At 38.0% G+C, this 23044-nt stretch overlaps 2 protein-coding genes and 1 long non-coding RNA gene across 12 annotated transcripts in view; 2 read left to right on the forward strand and 1 right to left on the reverse strand.

Annotated features, from left to right (window-relative positions):
* nkx2.2a (NK2 homeobox 2a) overlaps positions 1-9139 on the forward strand; it is a 31115-nt gene extending 21976 nt beyond the window's left edge. For 7 of the 9 annotated variants that reach the window (XM_027274524.1, XM_027274530.1, XM_027274528.1 and 4 more), the window contains one exon: positions 1-303. This exon is cut by the window's left edge and continues 670 nt beyond it. Coding sequence is in view for 2 of the 9 variants with exons in the window: in XM_027274522.1 (XP_027130323.1) it covers positions 7841-8031 (191 nt within the window). In the remaining 7 variants the exon portion in view is untranslated. Of the gene's footprint in view, positions 304-4949; positions 5916-7840 lie in introns of those variants that run through there. The other 2 variants (XM_027274522.1, XM_027274523.1) reach the window with 2 other exon arrangements.
* A 2408-nt stretch (positions 9140-11547) lies between these two features.
* Positions 11548-19913, reverse strand: LOC109139047 (uncharacterized). The gene is made up of 2 exons (XR_002042081.2): positions 18939-19913; positions 11548-12133 (listed from the first exon to the last, which is right to left on the reverse strand). It is a non-coding gene; the product is annotated as an uncharacterized LOC109139047 (long non-coding RNA).
* Positions 19914-21010: 1097 nt separating this feature from the next.
* On the forward strand, positions 21011-22700 carry nkx2.4a (NK2 homeobox 4a). 2 transcript variants are annotated; one of them, XM_027275114.1, is made up of 2 exons: positions 21011-21489; positions 21963-22700. In XM_027275114.1, the coding sequence occupies exons 1-2, from the start codon at positions 21120-21122 to the stop codon at positions 22643-22645; spliced, it is 1053 nt and encodes a 350-aa protein (XP_027130915.1). In that variant the 5' UTR covers positions 21011-21119; the 3' UTR covers positions 22646-22700. The 2 variants fall into 2 exon arrangements, with proteins under 2 accessions (XP_027130915.1, XP_027130916.1); XM_027275115.1 differs by having other exon boundaries at positions 21990-22700.
* The last annotated feature ends 344 nt before the right edge of the window (positions 22701-23044 follow it).

Consider the following 23044-nt stretch of genomic DNA (forward strand, 5'->3'; position numbering starts at 1 on the left):
ATATATATACTACCATTTTTATTCGGGGCTCATGTGTGCGCCGTGTTTACATGTTTTCGTTAAGAGAACTGGGTCCAAACCTCTCCCTTATAGATTTTATTAAGAATGTCAATGCTCTTCTTGTGAATTTTTTTGTAAAGTATGTTGTGTGTTGGTTGTAGAGATGTTTTCCTCTCTTATTTTTTTTCTCTTTTGTCCCTTCGTGTTATTATCAGCACGTACGAACCACTTTATAATTATAGAAATTTTAATTTCTTGCTTCTTTTATGGACCGAAAAAAATATTTATGGCCATGAATAAACACTGGCAACTTTTCAGCTATTTTCCTTTTGTTTTTATTTCCTGTAAATATTTTGTGGCACATGCTTTTCGGGAGGCTAAAGATCGGCCTATATAGATATATATACATATACATATATATATATATAGGCCGATCTTCAGCCTATATATATTACGAATTTTAAAAAAGGACAAAATGAGGGAGTGATTTTTGGCTAAACGTTATGACTGCGGTGTCAGATCACATATGTAAATATTATCGTAGCCGCGCGGTCACGGCTAAATATTCCAAATTTTTTTATAAGGATTTTAAAATAAAAATTCTGTGTTTCTGAAACGAGGGTTTGGTTTATATAAGTGTCCTATTCGATTTGATCACCTTTGAAAAGACATCGCTAAACATCATAATGAAAAGGCGAGGGTTGTGGCACAGAATGGAGCTTGACTCTGAGGGAAAAAAAAAATCTCCAGACGCACTTGAGTCTTTTTCTTTTAAAGAAAATTTAATCCGGAGAATATTTTTTCTCAATCCGAACACCTCACTAATAAAGAGCCTAAAGTCACTTGTGAAATGGGACTAAAACCCACTCACTTAATATAAGAGGGCTTCTCCACATAAGAAGCTTTTGAGTCAAAAGCTCTCCTTTTTGTCAGCATCCCCATCAACTCCCAGCCTTGGGTGTAAAGTGGTAGGCCGAGACTGCGGAGAGAGGGGGGAAAAAATCGTTTAATGCAATAAATGTTTTGTTATCTTGTTAAGCGCTAAACTGCAAATAGAGCAGGAATAATCAATGACTCACCAGCCTTCTTTGTTTAACCACGGCCAACAGTCAACTAAAATACGCAGCGCTTGGAGGAAGCTTTAACCGCCTAATAAAGCGTTTTTATGCGATCGTTGAACGTGTTAGCGATGATATTCCGCATTAAAATATATTTAGCACTGTTAAGACACCATGTTCTTTAAGGTGGAACCAAAAACAAGCACAAATGACTCCCCAGTGATCTGCAGCGCTCCGCGGATTATCAGACTCCATTCAATATCTTGGGTAAATATGATAACCAAGTAGAAAAATCTATGCATTTTGTTTGTCCCGGGACGGAAAAAAATCTCACAACAGATGTTAGAGTCGCCCCTATCATCACTGAACAAACAGCTAAATTGGGCAGATTTGCTAATTATTTACAGAATTGAGTCTCAAGGGGGCTACTGCTTTTGTGGGCGACACAGACTCAATTTGTTCCCGGACAGAAAGGTTTTGTGTTTCACCACCGGTTGAGCTTGTAGGTCAAATAAATCAGCCATTTACTTATAGATTTCGTTTTGGAGACATAAAGAGCGCGCAGCGTTGCTTATAGCATGCCAATAATCGCTTGGAACGCGGTTGATATGTTGACTGGAGGTGATACGAGACGGAAATGATATAAAGTGAGCTGCAAAAGGCTGTGATGAAGCTGTGATTGGATTTTTTAGTAAACTCCAGCTGATATTTCGGCTTCCTTAAAATAAAACCCAAGAATATAAACCAATACCAAGTTTTTAAAAACCTCATAAATGGAAGACAAAAGTTGACTTTTGTGCAGCCAGGCTCTTTGCTCTCACAGGCAAGTTTGTGACTCTATCATTGCATAATACAGTACACAACAACACAACACAGAGACAAAAGCCCAGACCTGGTTTTGCTGGATGTTAGAGGCGTGCATGTTAACGAGCAGCAGGAGTGGGGATGCAGACAGTGTAGATAGAGAGACTGACAGAGTTTCTTGGTGCTGTTCAGAGTCAGGGAGACGCATCCTTGGGCTTTTTGTCCTGCCTGTCACTTGGTGCCATTGTGATCTTTGCTGCACACGTTGTATCCCATATGGGCAGCTGGGCTCGGACAAGGAGAAAAGGATCTCTTACAAACCCCAAATTGTATCAAGCTTTCAAATAAAGCATTGTTGTCTCTCAAAGAAAAACGAATTAAAAATTCGTGCTATATCTATTCTGGTCAAAAAAAAGAAGCCCCATTCACAGATAACAGGGAGTCCTTCTTCCTTGATAGAGCTATGCCAACAACAGCCTTCTCATTTCTCTTTTCCCTCTCTCCCCCATTCTCCAAAGTGAAAGGCTGATTATTGTCTGTGCTCAAAAGTCGCTCGTCACAGCGCAAAAACTATTTTTAATACCAGACAGTGTTCTTCCTTGTTTGCTTTGAGTCCCACTGGTATGCGTAGGCCTGTTTTCTAAAATAGACACATGGAAAAAATAGTTCATTTTATGGATTTCCGTATCAGGTGTAAAACCGAGCCACTATTCAAATCCTGCACCGATTTAAGATTTCACAAAAGCTTTCCTGGATTTTTACGCCGACAAAAGCGTGTAAGTTATAAACCAAGGACGCCGTTCATGCTGGTAGCAATTACAGATATATGCAAATAGTACAACCGATCAACAATCTAAGAGGTAAATGTTGAAGCTGCCATTTGCATTTTAATTTTATTGTGAATCCCATGATCTAGAAGTGATGCTGAAGGATGCAGATGTTTTTCCATGGGAACAAAAACTGGGGATATTGGCAGGTGTTTAGTGGAATAATGCGCCAAGATGCACTGCCGTTGTAAAGACTTAAAACAACCTTATGGAAAGAGCTCTTGTATATTATTGTGCATTTATATTTCTAAATTTTTTGGTTATCCTTTTATACCTTTTATATTTTTTCAAGCCACAGCGTATCCGCATCTTTTGTCTCCAAACTGAGTGTAAATGTAAATGTTTTAGATCAACCCAAATCATTTCTTTGTGCGTTTGCTGCTCTTTCTCCTAAAACTAAAGCAAAATAAAAACATGTCTGCTGTGTAAAAGCCTTCATGCTAAAACTTTACCAGTGAATATTCGCTTCGCACCCGTGTTTTGTCATTAACGCACCAGAAAATTACACTTCCCCATCTACCAGCTCAACAACAGGGTCAGATTTATCTGAAATTGCTTTTGGCTGCTTGGAGGGATAAAGCAGGCGACATTAAAACAAGCATCTTGGCGTGCGGCATAGTTCAACCTGCGTGGATAACACTATTATATACCTGGGAATACAATACTTGAGGAAATGTGCACTTGGGACACCATGGATCTTCGTCATCCTGCCCATTTGAACCTCGACATGAATCATTTTTCTATCATGCACATCGCCAAATAAACGAGGATTTCAAAGCTATAATAAGCGGTGCTTTTCATTTAAAGGAAGCGATCTGGGTTTTATTGCCTTAAAGGAGATCCAGATTAGATTCGCCACAGTGCCGATATTAAATAGAGGGGTAGTGATGGAGGGAGGGAGAGGCAGAGGAGAGATTGTTGCGCCGAGCTGCCACAAGATGGAAGCAGAGGTCTTCAGTTGGCGTCATGCAGCTTTTTTTTTTTACCTGCAAACGTCTAAACAGTCCAACTTCATCTAATTCCAGCACTACAAATTACTGCAACAAAATTATATTCCATCCAATTAACGTGTGTGTGTGTGTGTGTGTGTGTGTGTGTGTCCGTCCTATTTTTAATGAACAGACATCCCAGCAAACTTGACAGTCTTTTTAAGTGCATGATTGCGGTTGATGACATTGTTATAGATCTTGAGAGCATAATCATATATCGCTCTTGAAAACAAACTAGACTGGACGTAAACAGTCCACAGGCAATTAGCACTGTTTCTATTTCAAACTTAGAGAGGCAGAGAGACACAGAGAGAGAGAGCGAGAGAGAGAGAAGGACTGAGTGTATCCACGGTGTGGCGCAATTGGATAGTGGGACAAATATGGTGCGGATTAATTCACTTCAGTGAAATTGAACAATGGAGCTGAAGTGAGGTTTTCCAAGTCTTTGCTCAATCAGTGTCCACCACAACAAAGGAGACTTTGAGTTAAATGTCCTCAGCAATATGAAAAATCCATATCACTGTTATTTCTATACCAGAACTGATCAAAGCAAGCTGTTTCTTTTGTTAGAAGGCATTGTATGTCTACATTGGAGCACATTGTAACACTCAAACGGGTGAGTCTGATGGCTGTCTTCCAAAACAAAACACTTCTAATCATATTTGAATCGACTCACTTGTATTTATTTGAATGCCCACCACGTTCCTGCAGTTATGTAGACTTACTTTCCAGACTGCAAAGTGCCTGAGCACCATCATCTCCTCATGCAGAGAAAGAAGAATGCAAAGCACTGCAAAATGGGTCAAATGACAAAATAAAAAGGCTACCATCTTCATGCACCTGCTCAGTTCAGCATCAGTGAGCTTGCACCTGTAGGGGGCCTCATTGGGTTAGAAAGCTGCACCAGCAGGGGGTGGAGGGCCGCTGAACATGATGGAGGAGGAGGAGGAGGAGGAGGGAGACAGGAAGGAAAGACGTGTTTTAATCTGCAAGGGTTTGGCTACTTTAATGAGCCTGGTGTGGAGGGAAAAACACAAAAAGAACAGACAGCTCGCATCAAATCTTTATTTTACAACAGAGAGGAAAGTAAAAGCCAAGATAGTAATATTTTCAAATCTGGTGTAGGGTTTATTTTGTTAAATGGTTTTGTAAAAAGACAAAGACGTACCTTGTAAAGTCTCATCTCAAAAGTAAAATCTCCTCAAGTTAATTACCAACCTGCTTTCTAATTGCTGCTGACATCAGCAATGTGTGTGTGTGTATTTGTGCAGGTTGCAGGGTGGAGTTATTAGGGTGTGTGGTGCTGTGTGAACCAGACCGAATCCACACAGCCAGTCCACAAGTTTACTCAGTGGGACAGAGCGTCTGCAGAGTATTGTTCACATCAGCCTCCCATCTGCATGAGAAGAACCTGCTGAGCTGAAAGCTGACTGATGCAGTAACTGTGGTTTAAACAAGGAAGAAGAAGAAGAAGAAGAGCTGCAGCTTGATGACAGTTTTCTGTGGAGCTTAAGAAGAGAGTGGAAGATACCCACGGCATCTTTGAGAATCTCCAACTTCTGTCATGTTGTGTTCATCTATAACATGAATAAAAATGGGATTTCTTTATTTTTATTATTTTTGTTATGTTCCCTTCTGAGCTGTATCCAATTTGGAAAGAGAGAATAGTCATTTGTATTATGTATGGTTAATGCAGTATATGCCTGCAGCAAGTCAATTTATTTCATGACAAATAAGGAGTTAAATTCATAATCATCATTGCATTGTATTTTTTTTCACAATTTGCAGGATGGAATAATTGCTCACTAATTAACCCTTATAGTTTATGCCCTTGTCTGTCAGGATAAACAAAATCATGATCATTATTAAGAAGACACATTTTAGTATGTGAAATTTAAAAGGGAAGAATTGACTTAACAGTCTGCTCCAGTTAAGCTATGACCATGAAAATATTGTGTCATGCAGCATTAGACGAGCCTCATATTTGACATCTGTATAGGATGTATCATGTAAATCATTTGCATGTACCCAGCAAATAAACATTCTGATTATATTGTCTGAATATTGTTTTGCAATTTCCTAGTCTGAAGTCTTGCTTTTAGCTCCTTTTCTGCTCTGTACAATGCTGTTCTTTCACATGCACAAAAACTCAGCTGAGAGAAAATGTAGAACCCGTTTGCTTAAGCGTCCTTGCCTCTATGTAAGGTCATTTTACCACAAGTTTTATTTCTAAGTAGACATAGTAAATGTTTAACTCCCATCTTGTTCCTGAATCTGAGGTAAAGCTATAAGACTTAATAACATTCTCAGTCATTTTTTTTCTGAATACTAAAATGCTAAGAGTAATATTTAACTGAGTCAATGAGCAAGATTGTTTTAGTGCCCCATGTTGATATGAACAGATGTGTGTTTAGCTCCCATTCTCGCTTCGTTGGACAAGACAAAACCTGCAGCAGTGTTCTGCTGTGGGAGACGCTGATAGCACAGTTCTTAATTGGTGGTGGTGGTAGGTCTGAGTTTAAAGTACCGGAGGTGATCAGCAGCCAGTTTAGAGTCATCTTTGTGGAGAGTGAGCGTCAAGGTTCTTGACTTTGCTGAATGTTGAGATTAGGGAAAACAGCAGAGTCTGCAGAGTAAACACAGAGACTGTCGTGATCTGATCTGGTAGAGTGCTCAGACAGAGCCTTTTCTTCCCAGGTAACTTACTCCATCTCTCTACTAGTATTCCATGACTACAGCCATGTAAAAATGTCATCAGGGTCTTGAATAAAATAAAGGACTTCAGAAACTCATGCTGGTTTTTTATTTTGGTCTTTTTTTATATATAACTGGGGTTTCAAACTGGTCATATTTAACACTTGAACTGTATGAAACCAGATTCACAGATTCACTACATATTTAACTAGGATAGGATCCCTGGATTGTGGATATCAGTGGACAGTGGATACTTCAGCTATTTCTCTAAGAGTCAATGACAAAGGAATGCGACAGTCAGTGAAAAGAAGCTGTTGAGAGCTATTAACAACTAAATGTGTCTCAAGAAGAACTGTTTAATTCAGCGTCCTCCTGCTCTTACTGGTGTGCAAACCCTGGTCCATTACTGGAAAAAAAAAATATATATACATAACCATTCATCTATGACTAAAGCTGGTTTAATGTACATGGAAAAAGCTTCACAAATACAGTGACTGTTATGTTATGCCATGACCTGTCTCTCGTTTTAAAATTACATTTTGAATCACTCTTTTGCTGTTCTAATAAAGTTGCTGCCATACAGTGCTGCCGGTCTCTAACAATGAAATCTTGGAACAAATATTTCTAACAAAAAAAATGAACAAATAATAATAATAACAAATAATAACAGTTCTGGTATATTAAATGGTTATCATGCTGTGAAAATACTATAAATATAAAGGGATGCTAAAACGTTCCTGAAAGAAACTTTAAATATGAAAAGAGGTGGATCGGGTTAGTTTTAAGTTGCAGTGTGTACATTATGTTTGGATTTCTCACACTCTCTTGTGGTTAGCCACACCGGGTCATAGTGAGAAAATCAGGCTGTCAGTGTCAGTCGAACCAAGAATCAAATCATAATTATCAGTACAGACTCTGTGAGGTGCTTATTGACTCCTGGATCAAACAGGAAACACAGTCAGTCGACAATTTTTGTTCAATTTCACGTTTGAGATATTTCAGACTTGATGCAGATTTGACACTTTATAAAAAAAAATGCTGCCTTTTAATGACACTGCACAGCTGAACTAAATTAAAGCAAACTAGATGGACCTAATACAAAAACAGTTGTTTTTATCTGAATTTATTTACAAGATCAGAGATACTCGTGTCATTGTTATCAATGTAATTGAATTCCCTTTTTTAATTATTCAGTAAAATTGTGCTGCTCAAAGAAGAAGCCTAAAATACATAGGGCAAACATGACGTGCTGAAACACTCGCGTTTCTCATTTCAAAGTTGGTAATGTCAATCATGTTTTTATACCAACAATGCATGATAATTAATATTTAGAGCCAACTCTGCTCAAAGTTCTGTCTCTTACATCTGTGAGTTCTTTTTATTGAAAGTGTGCTGCTGTGTTATGTTATGCAAAGTGCCATATGGTCTTATTTCCCTTTGTCTTCTCTTTCTCAATGTTCCATCTTAGGACTTGAATTGTCTTGTATAAAACCCACAGTCCGCTGCAGTCAGATGGGCTGGATGGGGGACAGCGCCAACAATCAGGTTCCCAGAGTTGAGTGTTTATGCCTTTCACTTAATGGATTGTCTCACCTTCTTCAGAGGATGAACATGAGGTGCTTGAGATGCCAGCACTGCAAATGGATCCTGGGGCTTTGAGCCTGATAACAACCATCCATCATCTGTTTCAGACATGCTTCAATCAGCATGCGTGATGATCAAAGAGCAACAATGTGGCAGCAATGTGTTTTACCAATTCAAGTTGCCTAATTAGCTTCCTGTTTAAAGAGGATGTAAAATATGTGTAGCAAGTTGTGCCTATCATGTGTTTGTGCACTTGTACCCTGTGGTGAATTTATAATGTCTTTCACTGAATGGAAAATAAATTACAAAAAAAAAAAAGAAGCTTCTCCATGATATTTCTCTTTGTGGACTTGCTTTATTGAATAGGTGCAGTATTTCATATGACCAAGCGATGAACTGCCTGACTTTCTTGTGTCAGATACCACATTCAGTCTTTATACTCCTTGTGATGCATGAGACTGAAGCAATAACCTCCAATGTATTAATCTTCTAATGTTACAGACACAGTACATTTAGCTGACAATGTTTTCATCCACACAATGCAGGAACGCAAACAACACCTATCAGCCCACTGTCCTTTGGGGTTGTTTGGCATTGGCATTGGAAAATGAAATAAAACCACAATACAAGTAGTACTTGTAAACATCTGTAAAATCTCCCACTACTTTTTTTCACTGTCTGAGCAACACGAAGCAGTATCTGAGCTCAGAGGGGAGCATCACAGTCATGGCTGCCATCGTCAGAGATGTGCCTGAACAAGGCACAATGAGAGACGCAACATTCTAGTGAAATTCATATGAATTTACATCTGCAAGGGAAACGTTGTCTTTTCACATGCTTTCATTTCTTCATGTCTGGACTATTGTAGCTCAGTTCACAGTATGTGGAGGTCACAGCATTGTCTCGTCATTCAAGCACAAAGGTTTCTCACTGGCACTGAAAAGGACATGTCTCCTTTTATTAGTCTCACTTCACTGGCAACAATTGAAATACAGTTTGTTTTGTTTTAGTTTTTCTAAAGAATGGTTTGACACCAGTTTATATTCTCTGACATCCTCTGCCTCACTCTACCTCCTCCAGGCCCCTCAGATCGTCAGTCCAGTGTTTCCTCTCAGTCCAATGCCCCAGTTAAATTGTGAGTTTGTTCTGACAAGTCTTCCTCCGCTAGCATTTTCATATTAAATTCTAGTCCCAAATGTTTTATTTTTATTTTAGCGCTCTTCACAAACATAAATATGATTGTTTATATATCATGTGTACATTATGTGTTTCTGTGCAATGTGATTTTTGTATTTTTACAATCTATTTATTGTCATTTTGAATGATCTGAATGTATTTTTAACTTATCTATACATCACTTTGGTCAAGGTTTCTTGTTTTAAAATGTGCTGTATGAATAAAATTGTCTTGTTCAATGAAATAAATGCTACCATGACGATTATTTGATCATTTTTATTTTTACAAAAGACAAAAATAAAAGAAGTTCCAGTTACATTTATATAAAAACATAAATATGTATAAATGTAACACACTGTATATTTGGTTATATTTACAGCTTCAGTACAGTATGCTCATTTTGTACCATTTGTTTGTATTTCTCAGCATGTCAGGGGAAATACTGCACACACCATTTCATCATATCACCATCACGAGTGTAGTTGTTACTTAACAGAATAAGATACAACACAGAGAGAATACAATTCATTGTGGTAGTTTAAACCACTCAGCAGTATGTGCAGTATTTAGGTGCAATCTAGCACCCGCTCAGCCATACACTCAATAAACTGACATAAACTGACTATTATTCAGGATGAATGCCTTCAATTGTAACATTAGAGTGAATCAATGGCACATCACTTATGTTGGTTAGTTGTATGGCAGGTCTGATAAGTGTATATACTGTATGTAATAGATATGAAGTGTGTTTACACTGTAGTATCACTACCTTTTACTACTCCCAAACAAGTGCAGTGTTTGAGTTCTAGTAATTAAATGGACAATTTTATTGTATTGAGTCGTGTATCTTCCACCCAGCCGTATGCTGGCTCCTTATGATACCTCAGATATTTATTTATTTAAATGATCTAAGATGCACTATAAAACAACTCATGCTCAAGTTTAATACTTCGAATCTGATGCCAGGAAGAATAATATATAGCAGTTGGATTGGATGCATTTTTGTCTTTTAAATTGAATACATTAAGCGCATACCCCTTTAAACCATTTCAGTAAATGCAAATGGCATATTGCTATAAAAAATAATTTTAAGATTTCATTTTAGTATTTATTGTGAAGCATGCAAGAAAACTGGTCCAGCCATCTGTTACAGAAGCACATCTGTGAGCGGTTCAAATCCCCAGATGAGATGAGAATACCACTGAGGTGCTCTTGAGCAAGACACTTCACCTTCCACTACTTTAATGCCCAGCAGCAGGGCACTGTGGGACTATGCAATGGACAGATACACAGGCACGAGTGTGGACAGGCACGAGTGTTTTACTGTGTGAGTGTTTCCTCTCGCCTGTACGGATGTGAGCCAGAACGCTGCTGAGGCACTGCAGCCACATTTATACAACCTAGCACTGACGAATTAAAATGTAAACAAGTATTGTTGTTGCATGAATCATAATGTTTCACTAAACATGTTAGTGTATATACATCCAATCAATTCACAATGACCTAGATCAAATGTGAGGTGCATTCTGGAGAACAATTAATTTTAAAATAATTTAATAAAATTGACCTGTAAACACTGAGTGTTGTTGTTGGCAATTTAGTTGATTTATTGACCTTCCTGTGTTACAGTAACAACTAGATTATACAATCAAGTGTTTAAAATAGGACATTGTAAATATTCTATACATTGAAGGTTAGGTTTTCCAGTCTATCTTAAAACAATAGACAGGTATCTAAATAAACACTGAAACTGTTCATATTGGCCAGTAAGTTTCCTTTCTGGAGTGCCTCCAGTATAAATGATGTGGGACAAAATCCACAGTCTTGTATTTATTATGAGGCTTTAACAGTGACTACACCTTTAACACAGATTTGAAAAAACGTGAAACTGTTTTTTAACATATGTGCATCATTTTCCCATTTGTTGTTTATTCCTCTCTTATCTGGGTCATTTGGAGCTAAAGTTTGAGCTGCACACTTAATGAGATGAAAGTTGGACGCAGTCGCTTATTCTGGAAAAAGATAGATGGTATATTTTTGTTTGGTGAGCACAGACTCACACTTTCATTATCAGTGTTTTTGGGGCAGCACTGACTTCAACATTCCAGTACTGAAGCTCCACACTGTACATTTCTCAGCAGATAGTTAGACTTGTCATAGGAGGAAAAGCACAGGCGTTACTAACAACATTAACAATGGCCATGACAGTGTGACAGTGAGCCGGCGTGCACAATACTGAGACCATGGAGCTGAAGCAGCAAACTGGAATTCAGCCAGTATTAATTTTATTATGTCCACCTGTGCTATTTCCTACTGTGACATGTTAAAGTGTATTTCAATGAAAACAAAGTACTTCGACTTTGATAGAAAGAATCCACTTGAATAAAGAAAGAAGTATGTGGGTGTTTTTTTCTTTTTTTTTTTACAAATTATGAAATGTTGGACATGGTTATCCACATCATCATCTTTGCTGCGATGCATGAAAACATTACATTTAAAGATGCAGAAAGAAATGATAATTGCATTTTGAAAAATAATTATCTCTGATTTCAGTGCACAACAGACAATAATCTCCATATGAATTATTAACTCCCGTTTCAACTTAAACTGGATTAGATATTGCTGTTGTGTATTAGATATCATACACAACAGATATCAATAAATCAAATAAAAGCTGTGAGAGGTGGCAGACAGCTGAAGGATGTTTTGTGTGTTTTCCCTTTGACTGAGCAGCAAGCGCCCGAGTGGAGGAATCTTTTTCTGGCTCCTGCACACATGGCTGAAGGGAGGAGAGAGGAGGAACAGTCTGCAGTTTTAGCACACAATTTCATGATGGTTTCAGAGAAGAGGCCAGCCAAGCATTTCAAGTGGCGGAGCAGCGAGAGGGCAGCATTGCAGAGTAGAGCAGGTAGTGTAATGATCAGGTAGACAAGATGACATCAAGCGTCCTCAGGGATGGCCAGGCACAGAGAGCTGACATCCTTCCAGGGAGAAAGAGCCACTGAAACAGGACGAGACAAAACCAACAAACAGGAGAGCCATTAGCCCCAGGCAGATTTGTTATTACTGTACAGCAGCAGAAAGTCAGACACTCTGTGCAGAAACTGAGACAAAGAAACACAGAAAAATAATAAAACATGTCAATCTGTATGAAACATATTAGGAATATAAAAGTATTTCATGCACCATTGCCTGACATTTACATTTCAGTCCCTTCTTCTTCTTCTTGTATCTTGTAGATTGTATTGTAAGAACTGTTTAAAAGTGCATAAGTCACACAATGAATACATCTATACAATCTAATATAAATATATATCCATATAGCTCTTATGATAAATACTAAAATATGTCAATATATGGATCTTAAACAGGCTGCGTGGTTTAGAGCTTGAACATTACATTATTACAAATATTTTATTCAGCATCTTAAAACTAAATGGAATCTGTGTGCTTATGATATGATATGATGTTTATAAGCTCTTTTAGCATAATATTAAAGATGATATTTAATAATAAATATGCTAACAGAGTTTAGGCTGTATAACAATTCTTATATTTCACATCATTTTATTCATTCATCTTTTTGACACATAAAAATAACACATCATTTTATTCATTCATCTTTTTGACACATAAAAATAAATAAAATCTAAAACAGTAAATGAATAACTTCTATATGATGACTGTGAAGTACAGTAGGAGGGGAAGACAGATGTTAGACAATTTACTCAATACTAACAACTGAACTAACTGAAAGTGAGCTATATGTGTTTCACTATTAACATAATTATTACTTAATATTTTTTAAACTTTCTATATTATACAACTTTTTTTCAAAAACATCTATTGAAATTTACAGCAGAAGTGTTAACTGACCTGGAACATTCTGTCCTATACGAATGCTATTAGGCAAATCGTATGTTGTGAAAAATAAAGCTTTAAACACCTAATGTAACCTTGCAGAACACCTTTCCCTCTTTGATATAATTGTATAAACAATACTTGTTGTGTAACATGTATGGGTTTCTTTTTCTACAGCTGTGAATAAAGAGTTTAAGAGATAAAAAGATGCATACTGCATGGCAAATTTAAAAAGTATCTTGATTCGTAACATTAATAACAATTCTTAATGTCACTTCATGGTGGTTCATTTTTGTGTTCTGATGTTAAGTCACGATCATTTTTGCACAGTTTAGTTGAATGGACTTGCTGCTTGATAATTGAACATATTGCCACAAATACCACTTAACAGTTAAACAAAACAAAACAAACAAACTTTGTCTCAGTACAGTAATTGTCTGGTGTTTCACGCTGATGCCCATGTCCTCAGGAAAACACAGAGAAAGTAAACCACTGCAGTGTATCAAGCAAAACATGACTTTTTCCTTGTTGTAGTTCCTCAGATGGCCACTGAAGAAATGCTGAAAGAACTTAGATGTATATTGCTCATAAATTACATGAGTAATTCCATGTGTTGTTCTTATTAGAAGAAGCAGCACATTATGAACAGACTACATATCAGCTTTATATTTTGACATTTTGCACAGGACACCTGCTTTAGCAATGGCCATCTATTGAATTCATAACTTATTGTTATTTTGTGCTTTCTAAAATTCTTTCGAACGTAAGTGCACATAGTTTTCATTATAGTATGTCTCCTTTTACATAACTACAGCCTGGTAAGTGAACTCCTAACTAATTTCCTGTTGCTAAAAAAAAGATGAAGCAGCCATTTGATGAAAAAAATGCTGGTTTGATTCTGTTTGCCAAAGTCAACATGGGGAAAAACAAATGTGGCCTCGAGCAAAGCTCTCCAAAAACTAAATGTCCCACTTCCACAACAATTTTCTTTTTTGTGCTTGAACTAGTATAATCTTTGTCAAAAACTAAATCAGGATCTAAGGTATTAAAATGATACAAATACAAACTATTTATTTATCAAGATTGTTTTTGTTAAATATAAAATAATGAATAATATAAAAAGCAAAAAATAAATGAATAAATAAAAAATCTGGGATAAAACACAAAGTGTAATAGCATTATTTGAAATAGTTCATATGGATAAATGTTTTTTTGTTTGTTTGTTTTTGATAGATACAAATATGAAATGATACAACGCCACATAGAAATCATGAGAAAATATGTGGCAAAGATAATTCTGAATTAATCACACAAATAAATAACCACTCATAAAGTATATTCTGATGAAATGTTGTCACTTACACAAGCAGTATACTACAATAAACAGTACAATGGTAGTCACGTGCACACATTAATAATATGATGTTCAACAAATTTAGAATATACCAACACTTTGATATATTTTTGATTTCTTATGCCCTTTTATTTTTATAGTTCTGCAGATAATGTTTTAGCCTCAGAGGGCTCCGTTTAACTGACAGTCCCCTTTAGCTTGTAGCAGCTGATTTAAGCAGTCATTCCTGCTTAAATCAGGAATGACAATCAGGAATGACAATTTTAATCTTTTTACACCGCGCAGTAAAAAATACGCTTCGACTTTATAGTCTAAATTGCAGCACGTGGTATGTGCTTGTATCTGTCAGGATCAGTACATTCAGAATTTGAAGTAGTTTTGTGACATGTTTATGTGGATTCATCTAAATAATGGTAGGCTATCAGGTGGCCTACTGGATAAAAGCATCCCAAAGTGGGGATAAACAGACGCGTAAAAATACCGCATTGATATGCAGCTTCTGTTCACATTTCCATTGTTGAGTTGTGAGCCATTTCAAAAGTTTCTGTCTCCGTGTGCAGCACTCAAAGTGCTTTGAAACTTTTGATTAGAAGATGCATCTCCTCACAGTTGACATGAAAACAAGCTGAATAAATGAATTCCTGGCATAAATGGACATCAGAAAATACTTGATACAGATTGCAGCTATTTGCATGCGTTCCAGGTGTAAAACCACATTTGATTATAAGTATTATTTCTTTTAGCACACATGGTGGTGTGGTAGACTAGTATCCAGCTAAACTATTTCTACAGCATCAAATCTTCAAACTTAATTTGCCGTGTAACCTGCTCAAAAGGAGCAAAAACATGTAAATTACTTTACAATTATATTTGACACAAAGCTGCCACAATTACAGCAAAACGTGTCTGTAAATCTGCACAACAGCCTGTTTTGAGTGTGATGAAAATGTAGTTAAAAAATAAAAAAAAGCAAATTGTACACTAACAAACAGTTCTTATGTCAATGGAGACTACAGACCAGAAAAATCTAGAATTCTAAGATACTTGAACACAAGTATGTTTTCTGCAGTGAAGTGAACCGAATGTAGATAAATATAAAAGATCATTTTCAGGACATCAAACAGACTTCATCTCATCACATCAATTGGCTGCCAAGGGCAACTAGATGCAGAGAAAGACTGGCAGAGGCATTTTGCCATATGAGTAACTGGGTGACAAAGCTAGAGTGAGCCGTGGTTGAGTCACAACCATACTCTCTAACAGCTTTGTTTACCTGCCCTTACTGCTGCCACAATTAATGCAGCAGAGAAGTGGACAAACCAGGTACCCTTGGAACCTTGGTAATCTGCATTGATCTGCTCCTGCTGTATGTGTGTGTGTGTGTTTTTTTAATTGTTGTTATAAAAGAGAGCAGCTGTGCTAAAATGTTGCCACTCAAAACAATGCAGAGGACAGGGGCACTCACAGAACCCTGAGTACCTAAAAAAAATCGGAAGGCTAAAACTGTTTTAGACCTAGAAAGGTGAAATTTTCTGGCTTTTTCTTTTTTTTTTTAATCTCAAGCAAAGTGATGAAGAATAAAAATGACAGAATGTATGTATTTTGTATGCATTTAGTTATTTATTCATCTCTTTGGTGAATGTTTATAATATGATCTATGTTAATGCTTGTCTAAGAAACTGAGAGCTTATCAACATACGTCCCAGCATGTATTTGAGTTAGAGTTTGGGCAAAATTCCAGGATGGAGGTTTAGGTACCATTTATGTATTCATTTATGTCCCAGCCTATGATTGAAATCATAATAAACACAATGAAATTCCATAAGCATAATGGTTCTAACTCGTGCCGCAACTGATTTTTGTTTCCTTAGAAAAGAAGTGTCTAGTGTTTGCATACATTGATTATATTATTACATTATATTATATGTAAAACAAGACAAACCAAGTATATTATGTGCAGTGCACGTCATCATTAGTGGCTTCAGAACACACTTGCCGTTTGAAATCATCTCAAGCTAAAAAACATTCAAACATCTTTGACGTTACTTTCCACTCGACCTGCAATTTCATAGCAACAGATGGGGTATTGTTGTATTTTTCTCTTTCAAAAAGAGCAAAAAAGAAAAAAGAAAAAAGAAAAAACAACCACAAATCAGCAGTTTTACATCATGGCAGTGTCACACACTGTGACTTTTTCTTTGCTGTTTCATGGCCTTGGTGTAGTGGCTTGAGAGCTCAAAGACCATTATTTCTATCAGAACAGGCAAGAATTTAATAAAATGTAACAATCTGGCTTTGGCTGCTTTTAGTAATTAAACAGGTGGTGTGTCATACAGTTCAGCTACAACAGTTTCCAGAGAAATAAAATCTATTTTCTGCCTACATGCAACAGTTACAGGCTTCCCCTTACACTTGGTGCAGTACCCAGTGTCTGACTATAACCCTAAACTGTAACTTAATCAGTTGAATGAACTGCTGCACGTCATAGAGGGAAACTTAAGGAATAACTCCTACACTCTAATCCTATTATACATTTTAATTCTCCAGTACTCCAGTTATCCCCAGCTATATGGTCAGCATCCCATAAAAGCCCATATTCTGTTTTTGGCGCCCTATTAGCATCATTTCGTCCATCAAGCGACATTAATTGTGAATGAATGCAAACTCCTGCAGAAGAATACGGTCTTCAAGAGGCCTGTCACATACTTTCTCCACTTGGGAGGACCTTTAACCTACTTAGCTGGGGAACCGCATAGTTTCAAGTAGTGCAGCTGAAAGATATGCACCTGCCCGCTTTTTACTCTCACACTGCTCGGCGATTTAAGAGGAGAGAAAGTATTTGATCTAAATGGTACTACACTGACTGCAGGTGTGGAATTTTCTCCACAAATGTCCACATTCACCCGCGTTACAGATGTGGTTAAAATCTTAAGTTTGGATTTAAAAAGACAATTAATATGTCTTGGTGTTGTGAGATTGGTTGTTTCAGTGTAATTAAAGTTGGGGTTTCGTTTTTGTTTCACAGAAAACTAAATTGGTTTATTGTGTTTCGTGCGTAAAAACGCAGAGGAAATCTTTCAGTACCTTAGAAGAAAACGCCACACAGAACTACAGGCCATCAACTTACATTTAACTAACGTTAATAAACTGCATTGTTTGATATATATATATGATGCCAATGCCAATATAATGCCAATGTTATTTTCTGTATTCCCTGTCGCCTGGCATTATAATATAATTGGAAGACTCCACACAGCTTTCGCATCTTTTCAGATTTAATATATTTAAGTTTTTCCTACTAAATTAAAGATGAAAGATTACAGTCCTGAAGAAAGAAATTCGGTGTCGCACAAATCGCACTTTTTCGAAGTACACCACACTAAAATGTATACTTTACAAGTCTATCTCATTCTCAGAAGCTGTACCCAATACACATCACTTTCTTTAAATGAGTGGCTGATAACAAATCCCTAAAAATCTGAAGGGGACAAAGACAAAGGCGAAAGCCTGTTCGCAGGTCGTGCGTAAATTACGCACGAAATATTTGACCTGGATTTTTGTTTTATAATGGTAGTGCACTGGCATTTATCATTTCACTTTCTTCAACGTGTCACTAAGACATTTTTTTTTCACTTTCCACGCTGCACGAAGAGAAATTCAATTCCCAGACAACTGCAACCCTCTTGCCACGTCTTGATATTTGTTTTCATTTTGCTCGACTCAAAAGTTAAAAGTTAAGTTACAGATTTGAGGACTACAACACCAAGTAAATCCCCCTGTTTTCTGCTCTTGTGGTCGGCCTCTGTGAGGTTGAGGTCAGGACCCTGGCCCTTCAGCCATCTCTCCACATCACACACATAGCAGGGACTAGGTGGAGAAAAGCAATTCAGCAGCCATGCGATTGGGTCCATCTGCTGTACTATGCTGTGGCGTGGGGAGTGGAGGGCAGAGGTGATCTCGGAAAAAGGTCGCCTGTATGATATAAACTACACAAATAGGCAGATATTGGTTCTTCGAAACGACATAAATAATCCGATGAACGCTTACTGAGCATATCCTGGAAAACCGGCAACGTTTATATCGATAGAAGGATTTTGCACGAATAAGTCTGGCTATAAACACACACAATACAAGATGATTTAACCAATGGTTGATATGCAGCTCTATATAGAATAATGGGACCTTTGGTTGTCATTCTTTTATTACAGACTTTAATTTTTAGGCTTTCAATCGAATCATTCTAATCATTCTAAAGCTTGTGTAAGTAAAAATACGGAGGTGAAACCGAGACAGAAACGCCAAGTAACACCCAGTCCCCGTGCGTAATTCTACGAATAGAATATTTTTTTGCTTACCACGTAATCATCCATGTACCACTTATTCTCTTTGGATCAATGCAAGGGTCAGTGTAGGATAATTTAAATGAATAAATGTCATTATATGATATTCATCAGCACGTATCACACACACTGGTTGTATCCTATAAACACACGTGAAGCAACAAGCTCTATTCAATAACTATGAACATAAGCAGCTGCATCAGGCGATTCAGTTCATTTTCTCTATAAATGCATCAGATTTATGAACAAACCTTTGCTAGGCCTTCTTCTTCCTTCTTCCGTGAATGAGCTTCTTTCTTCCGTGAATCCCGCTCCTGCATGCCTTGGCCACATCATATTCACTGGATGTAAAACTTAACTTAGACTTACAACTATATTAATGTGGACTATAAGCTCTCATAAGCGTTGCATGCAGCTAACTAGCTCCAGATTTTTATGGGATCCTAATGTGGAGGGTCTGTGGACCAGGGTCCTGCTCTCTGACTCAGTAATCCACAAGGTTGAGAGGTTTATCTCATTTACATAATGTTAGAGGTCTGGGCCGAGGCCTACCTTTCTTTTCGCCCTGAAAAGACACCATTCTGCCGCTGCCAAAAGAATGGAAAAGGCGCACAGAAGTCTGGGGTGGAAGAGGAATATTTGCAGGTAGGTAATAATATTTTTCTTTAAGAAAGGAGGTGGTTTTATTAATATTGATGCATTAATAGTCTGACTTTTTTTTTTTTTTTTTTACTGAGAGCATTCGGTTTACACCTGTCAAACCCTTTTTGTCAAACAGATTTTTTACTTTTAGGATTCTTGTCTTCTTTTTTTTTATCGCTGTCTTTCTGACATCTCCAGCTGACTTTAGAATACGCACGCGTTGTTTTGTTTTCCTCAGCAACAATAAAGTCCAACTACTTCACATTAAGTCCGCTGCGGAGTCCAGACATCTGAGGAGGAGGGAAAAAGGAGAACAAATTCGGGTACTGAAATCTGCATAAGAACAATCATTTATTACAATCATTCCGTGAACTTAACCGGAGATTGGTGTTCTTGATATGTCGCTATAATTGATGGCTGACCATGTCACATCTTCAATTGCTCAATTAGGGTAGACAGCTACTTGCAGCCATGCCATGCTAAATTACATTAGTGGCTTCATGCAGACGAGTGTTTCCTTCCTCCAATAAAGGAAGATGGTAACAATTCTGGGAATAAGCTGAACGCAGCAGACTGTTGTTGCCTGCTGTAAGCTGTTCACGGTCTTTAAAAAATAAAAAAATCAGAACAAATATATTCATTATTATGATTGTAAGCTTCTATGAGCAGCGTAACAGCTATCATCTCTATTTATTGGATGGTTATAGGTTCACTGCTGTGTTATAGATCCATAAGGGATACATGTAGGCTATAATGTGGATCTACATTAACTCTTTAACTCATTATTACAATTTGTAGCAGCTCTTTTCTCTTTTGACCCCCCTGTTGTGTCTCCCTTCCTCTGATTCTTCCCCTGGCGCCAGTCAGTTTGCTCAGAGATTACAATGTCAGGTCAAGACTGCAAAGTGTCATTAATGCAGGGTGACCAGACTCGAGGGTTTGAGGCTCACAATATTGTCTCCAAATTGCATTAAGTCAATGAAACAACCTACCTTTTTTTTTTTTTACCCCTAATAAATATATTAAGAAATATGATTCCTCAGGATGACTTGGTGTCAGGAAAACTACAGGTGCATGGTCAGTTTTGCTAAATATAATCCATTAAGTCTGTGTATTATATCTCATAGCCTTTACTGATCATGAATGTTATAGTGATATATACTCACAGGTCTCTATTGCCGCTCCCTTTCAGCTTTTTGTCATTTTGAGCTTATTTGGACTTGTCCCTCTCTGGTGGGGCAAAATGATGCTTAAGAAGCATAAATGAGCTGGTCATACAACTTCATTGTGCCTCTTTGATGATACTCGGTGGCCCTTATGTCTGTTCAAAGTGCTCTCAAAGTTTCTAGAAAGAGTGGAATTCCCTACTGACGCAAAATAGTCATATGTGGTCAGATCAGCTGATGTGCAGATCATAATGGGTTATTCTCACCTGTATATAGTTGTCATAAAGGACAGAATCATACATTTGTGACGTCCTTTTGTTCGTGTATATATAACTTAATATACAGCAAAGTGTATTTTCATGAATTATTTCCCTAAAATGTCAATGACTATTGTTTGCTGCTTTAGGAGTTTTGCTCCGCCCCCTGTGTTTGTCGTAAACCTGGCTCCTGGCTCCAATAAACCCGGGCTAAGAGCGCCCTGGGCTCGCCTCCTTCTCCAAGGCGATCAATAGGATCTCAGGCGCACTACAAGCACTCTCTTACGTAGACATCCACCAAGGAGAGAGCCGATACAACAACACGGTTGATCTGCTCAAACACAAAAATCTACCTGCTTTCTGAATCATGTCGTTGAGCCCAAAGCACACAACGCCTTTTTCAGTGACAGATATTTTGAGTCCAATCGAGGAGACCTACAAGAAGTTTAGTGCCATGGACGGCGCAGGGAACCTAACCTCTCCACTGGGAGCCTACCGACAGCCTCAGGTGTCTCAGACCGGCATGCAACAACACTCCATGGGCCATAACGCCACCGTGGCCACCACTTACCACATGCCGCACACCGTATCCCAGTTCTCCCACAGCGCAATGGGGGGATACTGCAATGGAAGCATTGGCAACATGGGAGACCTCCCGTCGTACCAGGAAAGCATGCGGAATAGTGCAGCAGCAACAGGATGGTACAGCGCCAACCCTGATCCAAGATACTCCACAAGTAAGTTATTTACTTTATTTATACACACTTTGATGATTTTACTTCATCTTAAATTAGAAAATTGAATTGACATTTCAGGAACGAGAGCATAAAACACTTAAGACTAAATAGGTATAGCTATTGAATAAATATTGAATTTATCTTTGTGAGTTACTGATAAAATGTTCATGAAATAGTGAACACTATTTTAAGCAATTATTCATTTAAAATTACTTTTATGTTAAACTGAAAAGGAGATCATTCTTTCAAGTCTGGTTCGACTTTTTTATCTTTGGCATGAGTAAACATTTTAAAGCAAGATTATTATTATTATTATTATTATTATTATTTGTTATGTTTTTTTTATCTAGTGCTTTTCAACTTCATTAATTAACGCATATAACAGCCAATAATCAATAAATAAATACTTCAGGCGAAATAGTGTTCTCCTCTTCTGTTTATTGAACGCATATATATGTATGTATATTTTTAAGTTTCTAGATTCATGGGACCTTCCACAGGTATGAACATGACCGGCATGGGAGGTCTCACGGGAATGGCAGACGCCACCAAATCCATGCCAGCTCTCCACGCTGCGCCCAGGAGGAAACGGCGCGTCCTGTTCTCGCAGGCTCAGGTCTACGAGCTGGAGAGGAGATTTAAGCAGCAGAAATACCTGTCGGCGCCTGAGAGGGAGCACCTGGCCAGCATGATCCACCTTACACCGACCCAGGTCAAGATCTGGTTTCAGAACCACCGATACAAGATGAAACGCCAGGCCAAGGATAAGGCAGCGCAGCAGCTGCAGCAACAGGACGGTAACATGTGCCAACAGCAGGCGCAGTCCCCGAGGCGCGTAGCCGTGCCAGTTCTGGTAAAGGACGGTAAACCGTGCCAGAACGGCTCCAACACACCGACACCGAACCAGCAACAGGTACAACAGAACCAACAACAAAGCCAACAACAGAACGGGGCCGGAGTTGTGCTTGCATCCCCGACCAGCAGCCTCACCCAGCATCAAAGCCAGCAGCAGGTGAACGCTTTGGAGCTGGAGGAGATGTCGCCCAGCCCCCCCTCACTGCACAGCCAGCTCAACATGGCCCAGATAGACACATCTGCTGTAGATTACACCAGTAACATGGTCAGCTCAAACCTCCTCTACGGCAGGACGTGGTAGGACTTAATACAGTACTGTCTTACTTTCCACTTTTTCTATGTGAATCTGCGGATGAGCCCATGCAACACTATATATATATATATATCTATATTATATATATATATATATCTATCTATATATATTATATATATATATATATATATATATGGCAGAAAATGGGGGCCCTTTGGTGTTGGAGGGGACAAAGCGCAACAGAGGCGCACCAGCTGATCAGGGCACATTTTCTTGACATCTCTGAGAGGGGAGTCTATTTTTGAACATTACAGAAATGGCTGCCCTTGAAAGCAATTATGTCGTTTCTGGACCTTTTGTAATCCATGTTTTGGACCTTCATCATGATGTTTTAAACGTAGTCTATGTTGTTGAAACAAAAAGGAATGCTGCTTCACTTGAGTGCGG

This window comes from Larimichthys crocea, chromosome XXIV (genome assembly GCF_000972845.2).
Source record: "Larimichthys crocea isolate SSNF chromosome XXIV, L_crocea_2.0, whole genome shotgun sequence".
Classification (NCBI taxonomy): domain Eukaryota; kingdom Metazoa; phylum Chordata; class Actinopteri; family Sciaenidae; genus Larimichthys; species Larimichthys crocea.

Excerpts from the sequence above, each read along its gene's own strand:
- nkx2.4a (XM_027275114.1), top strand. The coding sequence starts at position 21,120 with ATGTCGTTGAGCCCAAAGCACACAACGCCTTTTTCAGTGACAGATATT. Across the intron at positions 21,490-21,962 it reads TGATCCAAGATACTCCACAA|TTTCTAGATTCATGGGACCT; the intron begins GTAAGTTATTTA and ends TATATTTTTAAG.